At 39.1% G+C, this 8,607-nt stretch overlaps 1 protein-coding gene across 31 annotated transcripts in view; it reads left to right on the top strand.

Moving 5' to 3' along the window:
* Positions 1 to 8,607, top strand: part of LOC108746829 (myosin heavy chain, muscle) — a 51,398-nt gene that overhangs the window by 40,653 nt on the left and 2,138 nt on the right. For 22 of the 31 annotated variants that reach the window (XM_018483835.1, XM_018483822.1, XM_018483828.1 and 19 more), the window contains 9 exons: positions 1,795 to 2,168; positions 2,624 to 2,852; positions 3,157 to 3,440; positions 4,422 to 4,500; positions 5,023 to 5,752; positions 5,851 to 6,212; positions 6,355 to 6,750; positions 6,848 to 7,192; positions 7,445 to 7,693. In XM_018483835.1, the coding sequence (XP_018339337.1) occupies positions 1,795 to 2,168; positions 2,624 to 2,852; positions 3,157 to 3,440; positions 4,422 to 4,500; positions 5,023 to 5,752; positions 5,851 to 6,212; positions 6,355 to 6,750; positions 6,848 to 7,192; positions 7,445 to 7,693 (3,048 nt within the window). Of the gene's footprint in view, positions 1 to 1,794; positions 2,169 to 2,623; positions 2,853 to 3,156; positions 3,441 to 3,774; positions 3,854 to 4,421; positions 4,501 to 5,022; positions 5,753 to 5,850; positions 6,213 to 6,354; positions 6,751 to 6,847; positions 7,193 to 7,444; positions 7,694 to 8,436; positions 8,502 to 8,607 lie in introns of all 31 variants that reach the window. The other 9 variants (XM_018483830.1, XM_018483840.1, XM_018483829.1 and 6 more) reach the window with 2 other exon arrangements.

Raw genomic sequence — 8,607 nt, forward strand, 5'->3', positions numbered from 1 at the left:
TTTACTTTCACACTTTTGATCATTATTACCGTAGCTGTCTCAATTAAAATTTTCATGTCTTTCATTTATCTCTTTCACCAAATCGCTGTAGTCATCAAGAACGGCTTTTAGCTCATTAAATGAGCTAATATCGCGATCGTAAGGTGCGCCTATTAAAAGCTTTCGCATGGAGTGCATCGCGATTGGCTCGCTCAGTGCCGAGGAAGATTCTCTCGTGTTTAAAGGCAACCGGAAAACTACGGTTCACTTAGACATTAAACGTCACCATTTATGGCCAGGCGGTGTAGGAAGACGGAAGAAGGAAAGGGACTAAGAGAGAAAAAGAAAGAGAGACAGAAAAAGAGAAAGAGAGCAAAAGAGCGAGAGAGGGCAACGGCAACAAATTTAGCAGATCCCAGATTCCAGGTTATTAAAAGTGGGCGGCGGTTTTAAGCTCGCTGGAGCGGAGGCGAGAGAAAACGAAGGAGGTAACAGGTGTAGGGTGTATTTATATGCCATCATATTTCGCGTGCATGCGTGCGTCATAGTCATACAGCCGTATCTCCTTCGTGGCCTCTTCATCATCGCCGACGAGACCATGTTGTTTCTTCGCTGTCACCACCGATTTTTCCACCTCGTCTTCCACCTGCTCGAGATATGATCCCGGTGCACTGGATCAAATTTTCTTAGTTAAACACAGAAAGAGAGAGAGAGAGAGAGAGAGAGAGAGAGAGAGAGAGACGATTTTGATTTTAATATTGTTGATACATCTGTTTCTATCTTTCTCTTCTTCTTTCGCTCTTTTCAATGAATCTTTTTATCGAATTTTTATTTTATTAATTATACAATGATTTTTCTTTATTTTTCTCTTAAAACATTTATTTCAATTTCCTTTAAATGTAGATTGCTAAGAAGATTAACTTTAACTTTGTTGTATCTTTCTGTTTTTTTCTAACATATTTCGCGCGATTTTCTCTTTTTCCCGCTTGCAAAGAGTATCTTTGTTAAATTTTTTAAAATATTCTCATATAAAGTTCGGCAAAAATTTCGAATTTTTCTATCGACAAATATAGACCGGGTCGTCGAATTCAAACGAAACGCGCGATGAAGAGATAAACATGATGAACGAGGAGATTGATCGCGCCGGCCGGGCGAGATGTTGTGCCAATATTCTTTGCCCCCGCATTAACTAATATTAGGCGCCCGTGCGTGTGGACCGCTTCGTAATTGCGCGTCAATGCCAATTAATCGCGTGGCCGTACAGAGAGGAAGAGAGATGCGTTCGACATACTCGACGAGGGACTTGGCGCGCGGTAAAGGATACTCCAGCGAGAGATAAATTCCACGTGAAGACCTGTCATCGACCCAAATACCTCTTCTGCAAACAAGATTTCGGAGATTATGTCATCTTAAAAAAGAAGATAAACTAATATTGAGCTACAATTTAAATCGTTCGTAGTCAAAAGTGTTTACGGAATATGATAAAGATGTCTCATGACAATCGTAAACAGCTGAATATTATAAATGAATTGCATATATGATAATAATATTAAAAAGATTAAAATAAAAAGAATATTAAAAATAAAGATTATATACAATATAATAATGAGGAAATTGGCAGTGTCACAATATTAAATAATAAAATGAGTAAAATAAAATATGCAAAATATTAATGACTAAATTTTAAAATATTCATGAATATGTATTATATTAACTAGTGATAATTAATAATAAATAATTAATTTGATAATTATTATGCTTTATTACGTACTCAAAGAAACATCGCCGATACTTATACAAATATTTTTTGCATAGGATCTCACCGACAGATTCAAGGAAGAGGAGGACGCAAGAAACAATCTCTTCCAGAACAAAAAGAAACTCGAGCAAGAAGTATCCGGCTTGAAGAAAGATATCGAGGATCTCGAATTGAACTTGCAAAAATCCGAGCAGGATAAGGCAACAAAGGACCATCAAATCAGAAACCTAAACGATGAAATCGCCCACCAGGACGAGCTCATCAATAAGCTCAATAAGGAAAAGAAGAATCAGGGTGAAGTCAATCAGAAAACTGGTGAGGAGCTCCAGGCCGCCGAAGACAAAGTCAACCACCTCAACAAAGTCAAACTCAAGCTCGAACAGACTCTTGACGAGCTTGAGGACTCTCTCGAGCGTGAGAAGAAGTCACGGTAAGTTCAATGCGTTTCAAGTAGATTAATCTAATTAATATGTTTTCCAAAAATTAATTCTATATAAAGGTATTGCGCCCAATATGGTCTACAGTCTACCTAACATATTTAATATTTATCTACTTGCCGTTTGTAGATATAATTATATGGATCGTTAAATTATAATTGTTATACAAAAATTATAATTTAGTCGATAATACAGACGGCTTTAGGATCCCGTTAAATCTTTAACTGGAGCTACGTAAATATATTGAAAATGTTTCATATTTTAAATTAATATTCAGAAATTTCCCTATTTTGAATTTAATCACTAGTTTCCAATGTTGAATTAAGTAAAAGTAATTATGCTTACGTAGATTATAATTAATTTAATAATACACATACCTAATTCATCATAGATATAAAATAAAATATTGTAGCAAAGATGTTCATGTAAGTTAAATTTTAATTTATAGTGCCGACGTAGAAAAGGCAAAGAGGAAAGTGGAAGGCGACCTGAAACTCACGCAGGAAGCCGTTGCTGATCTCGAAAGAAACAAGAAGGAACTCGAACAGACCATCCAACGCAAAGATAAGGAATTGTCGTCCCTAACTGCCAAACTTGAGGATGAGCAATCCTTAGTCGGTAAACTACAGAAGCAGATTAAGGAATTGCAGGCTCGCATTGAGGAACTCGAGGAAGAGGTGTGTATATCAAAATAAATCGAGAGAGAGAGAGAGAGAGAGAGAGAGAGAAAAATTCTTCCTAAAATTTTTAATTTGAAAAAGAAAAGAAGAAATATTTTAATCTATCAATTCTTTTTCAATTGACATTCTTGTCTTAGTTATTATATTGATAATATATCAATAATAAATGATTGATTAAAAGTTTTCAAAAGCAATCAAAAGAATTAGAATTCAATGTAAATAAAAGTGTGTTTACTACTATTTTTTATATCATAACTATTATATATTGTAACTGATGCAACAATGTATTTTCTTCTTCTAGATCGAAGCAGAACGCGGTGGACGCGCCAAGGCTGAGAAGCAACGTAGCGATCTCGCCCGTGAACTTGAGGAGCTTGGTGAACGCTTGGAAGAGGCTGGCGGTGCCACCTCCGCTCAGATTGAATTGAACAAGAAGCGAGAGGCTGAGCTTAGCAAGCTCCGCAGGGATCTCGAGGAAGCCAACATCCAGCACGAATCCTCATTGGCCAGCTTGCGCAAGAAGCACAATGATGCCGTGGCCGAGATGGGTGAACAAATTGATACTCTCAACAAACTTAAGGCTAGGTGAGTCTATCAAGCTGATTTTCTTTTTCTTAATGAAGAAAAAAATGAAACATAAATAACGGAAGAAATAAATTGTCTTCTTTTAATATCAAAAGAAATATAGAGAAATATAAAGAATTTTGTTAAAAATCGCTATGAAAAACTGGAGCTTTTCAATGAGATTAACAAAAATTTTAACACATAGAACAACCAGTCACTGAAGAAAAAATAATAATTATGTAACGCTAAAGTAAATTTCGAAAGATCGACGATTAGATACGAGATCCAACTTTCGGCTATTAGACTTTTACTGAAAAATAGAAAAACGACAGAACTATAACATAATATTTCGTAGAGCCGAAAAGGGTCGACACGACATCCACTCTGAGCTGAACAGTTCGCGCGCTGTTACGGATCAGGTCTCTCGGGAGAAGGTACTTGAAAAAAAAAGGAGGAATAACGAGAATGTTTCTCATGCATCTTTTAAATGTACTTTCGAAAACCTTGTGCGCCGTTAATATCCCTCGATAATCCTCTCGATCCGTAAAAAATATGTGATTACTAGAATGGAGTTATCCCCGAAAAAAAATATGTTCTGCAAAGTCTGTTGCTCGAATTGTCAGTGTCACGAATGCTGGATTAAATATTTTTGCAAAAGAAATTTGTTAATATGCTTTATTTTTAATCAGATAAAAATATTTATTAAAATAAATATGATATTATATTTTTAATTAATTTTTTTTATAAATTGAGATTGAATTGATTAAATTTCAATTCTGCTCGAATTATTTTGAAGTAAATAAAATTCCGTAATGATGTTTATATTGTTTTTTATTCATCTTTTTATCAATGAAGTTACTTGTATTCTGACCATTGACTGCATAAAGAAATAATCATAAATAGTGAAGTTATTTAATCCGGCATTCCGGAATGTCAATTGTCCGTCATTCGTGCCATCATCATTCATTTGTAATCCTTTTGACTGTTTCCGTATCCAATCAGGGTTGAAAAGGAGAAGGTGCAGTACTATAGCGAGTGTAACGACTTGCGCACGTCCTGCGACCACCTGAGCAACGAGAAGGTAAGTTCAATACCGGTCCACGTTAATAAAACTGACGCGACTAACAGCTTTCGCTAGGTGCAGAGACGCAGAGAAACAGATCTATGGATTTCCCTCTTCTCCCCAGGATTGTTCGCGAATCATTTATCTGACGAGTGAGTCGATAATCCCTGCTTGCTCAGCACTGCTTTCGTATGTGTGCCTATTAAACTTGAGTTTGCTTTTCAACGATCTCTTCTTAACGTGTTATTGTGATTGAGAAATTAAAATACGAAATTTTAGAGACGTGGAAGAAATATATATTTCTCGTGTGATCCAAAATAATTTGACTATTTTTCTCTATTTTATCTTGATTTATTTAATCTGTATAATATTGTATCTATTTTTAATCTACGTTGGGGTTTATATTTAAAACCGGACCTAACATATTTAAAGAGATCGATGAAAAATAATATTTTTAAATTTGTAATTGTAACTATCTAAAGACGAGCTTGGTATAAAGATACTTTAAAATTGATCTATATAATTTTCTTCAAAATATAGGCTGCCCAAGAAAAGATCGTCAAGCAATTGCAGCACCAATTGAATGAAACCCAAGGCAAGCTCGAAGAGGTGAACCGTACTCTAAACGACTTCGATGCCGCGAAGAAGAAACTATCGATCGAGAACAGTGACCTGTTACGTCAGCTGGAAGAAGCCGAGTCGCAGGTCAGTCAGCTGTCTAAGATTAAGATTTCGCTTACCACACAATTGGAAGACACCAAGAGGCTTGCGGACGAGGAGTCGCGCGAGCGCGCTACTTTGCTCGGCAAGTTCCGCAATCTGGAGCACGATCTGGACAACATCCGCGAGCAAGTAGAAGAGGAGGCTGAGGGTAAAGCTGATCTTCAACGTCAACTCAGCAAGGCCAATGCCGAGGCACAGCTCTGGCGCACCAAATACGAATCTGAAGGTGTCGCTCGGGCTGAAGAGCTTGAGGAGGCGAAGAGGAAGCTACAAGCCAGGCTGGCCGAGGCCGAAGAGACCATCGAATCGCTCAATCAAAAGGTTATCGCTCTGGAGAAGACCAAGCAGCGGCTATCCACTGAAGTGGAGGACCTGCAAATTGAAGTGGATCGTGCTACTGCCATTGCCAACGCTGCCGAAAAGAAACAGAAAGCCTTCGACAAGATTATCGGGGAATGGAAGCTCAAAGTCGACGATCTCGCTGCCGAACTGGATGCTAGCCAGAAGGAGTGCCGTAACTACAGCACTGAACTCTTCAGGCTTAGAGGTGAGAAGAAATCAATTGATGAATTATTATATTATTATTTATTATATTATTATCTAATTATGCAATTAATTTCTGATTATCGATGTTTGATTGATTAGGCGCATATGAAGAAGGCCAGGAACAATTGGAGGCAGTACGTCGTGAGAACAAGAACCTCGCCGACGAGGTGAAGGACCTATTGGACCAGATCGGCGAAGGTGGCCGCAACATTCACGAAATTGAGAAGGCTAGGAAGCGTCTGGAGGCTGAAAAGGACGAACTTCAGGCAGCTCTGGAAGAGGCCGAAGCTGCTCTCGAGCAGGAAGAGAACAAGGTGTTGCGCAGTCAGCTTGAACTTAGCCAGGTCAGACAGGAAATTGATCGCCGCATCCAAGAGAAAGAAGAAGAATTCGAGAACACCAGGAAGAATCACCAGCGCGCCCTCGACTCTATGCAAGCTTCCCTCGAAGCAGAGGCCAAGGTAAGCGTTGTTACCATATTTAAAAAATAGATTTCTTCGTTTTCCGAAGCAAAACAAAAATTTTACATGCAAGCAATAAGTTACATTAATTACTATAATAAATAGAAACATATCTGATCTTGAAATACAATTTGATTTTCAGGGCAAAGCTGAGGCGCTGCGCATGAAGAAGAAATTGGAGGCGGACATCAACGAGCTAGAGATCGCATTGGATCATGCGAACAAGGCAAACGCTGAGGCACAGAAGAACATCAAGCGATACCAGCAGCAGCTCAAGGACGTGCAGACTGCGCTTGAGGAGGAGCAAAGAGCACGTGATGAGGCCCGGGAACTCCTTGGCATCTCGGAGCGCCGCGCTAATGCTCTGCAGAACGAGCTTGAAGAAAGCCGCACTCTCCTTGAACAGGCAGATCGCGGTCGTCGCCAGGCCGAGCAGGAACTTGCTGATTGTCACGAACAGTTGAACGAACTGAGTGCCCAGAATGCCTCCATTTCTGGCGCCAAGAGGAAACTCGAGGCCGAATTGCAGACCCTCCACGTGAGTGTCGATTAATTTTCTACAATTTAATAAAACGTTTCTTATAAAAGGGAGTAGGATAAGTGGTTTACACAGCTTGCATTTATTTACCCATTAGTCCGACTTGGACGAGTTGCTGAACGAGGCAAAGAACTCGGAGGAGAAGGCGAAGAAGGCGATGGTGGACGCAGCCAGGTTGGCCGACGAGCTACGCGCCGAGCAGGATCATGCCCAGACTCAGGAGAAATTGCGCAAGGCCTTGGAGACGCAGATCAAGGAGTTGCAAGTGCGCTTGGACGAGGCCGAGGCGAATGCCCTCAAGGGCGGCAAGAAGGCTATTCAGAAGTTGGAACAACGCGTGCGCGAGTTGGAGAACGAGCTCGATGGCGAACAAAGGAGACATGCCGACGCCCAGAAGAACTTGCGCAAATCCGAGCGTCGCATCAAGGAGCTGAGCTTCCAGGTAGAATTCTGATTTGTTATAAATCTATTCGAATAGGAAGTTTAATCTACATATTTTGTTTTAAAAAAATAAATTAATATTTTCGCAATCAACAAGAGAAATGTTGGACATTTATCACAAGATGTTGAATCTTTTATTTTTAAATTTAATTATTTTTTATTTATTTGGTTTGATTTTATCATCGATCTGACTTACTTACCGAGCATGAAGAAGTCTCATTGAAGCGATCCCATTTCTCCTTTTCGTTTCCAGGCGGACGAGGACCGTAAGAATCACGAGCGCATGCAAGATCTGGTTGACAAGCTTCAGCAGAAGATCAAGACATATAAGAGGCAGATCGAGGAGGCGGAGGAAATTGCCGCGTTGAATCTTGCCAAGTTCCGCAAGGCGCAACAAGAACTCGAGGAAGCTGAGGAGAGGGCGGACCTCGCTGAACAGGCAATCACCAAGTTCCGCACCAAGGGACGCGGCGGAAGTGCCGCGCGTGGACTCAGCCCAGCGGTAAGCTGTTAAACCATAACAACCTTATCATCATCTTTGAATTTAATCTTTAATTCACGATGTCAAAAGTACAATGTCACTTCCGTTTCATTTTTAATTCTTCTGTTGCTTAATATCTTCTGTAAATATCGATTGACTAGAAATTTAATTTTGTAGTATTGCAGAAAAATTTTACGAAAGAAAAAACAGTAACATTGCGAATTAAAGATTAACATGGATATATATTTAGATAAAATTCAAAAAAGTATCGTTTCCAACGTTCTCAAAGTTAATTTATTCTTGATAATAAAATAATAGATATATTTATATAAATCGTCCAAAGGAATAGCCTTTAGTTAATTTGAAGTGAATTGATTTTTAAATTCAATTTTATTTAATTAATTTTACTTTATTTAATTTTATAATTTACTTTTTTTAGCTTTGATCAGAGATCAAGAAGAATTTTAATTTAACGACTTGTACTTTATTGCAAATTCGAAATATATGTAACATCTTGTCAGATTGAGAATACACGTATCCGGTAGATATCGCAATAAAAAAAAAATAAAGTTATTTTTCGTCGAGAAGATTGAAAGTTGATCACACTTCGCTTAATATCAATATTGACGGCGCGGCGAAAGATAGGCTCGGTGATTGCAAATCTCAAAGCTCGATTACGGGGTTGGGATTAAAGGGAAGCGATGTTAGGGAACAGATCGACGACGATGGTATCTAATTAGCGATCTGTGTCTTCCTGTGTGCAGCCGCAACAGAAACGTAAGGCGCCCTCCATGTTGGAGTAGACGCACACACACCGCGCTTGGTCCATGTAAGTCCGTGCACGTGGGGTGTCGTAAGCGCGTGGGGTGTGTAACAATTATTTAGAAAGAGAAGAAAATAGTTGGCTGAATAGCTAGAGAGTGAGAGAGAGAGAG

This window comes from Trachymyrmex septentrionalis, unplaced genomic scaffold, assembly GCF_001594115.1.
Source record: "Trachymyrmex septentrionalis isolate Tsep2-gDNA-1 unplaced genomic scaffold, Tsep1.0 scaffold19, whole genome shotgun sequence".
NCBI lineage: Eukaryota > Metazoa > Arthropoda > Insecta > Hymenoptera > Formicidae > Trachymyrmex > Trachymyrmex septentrionalis.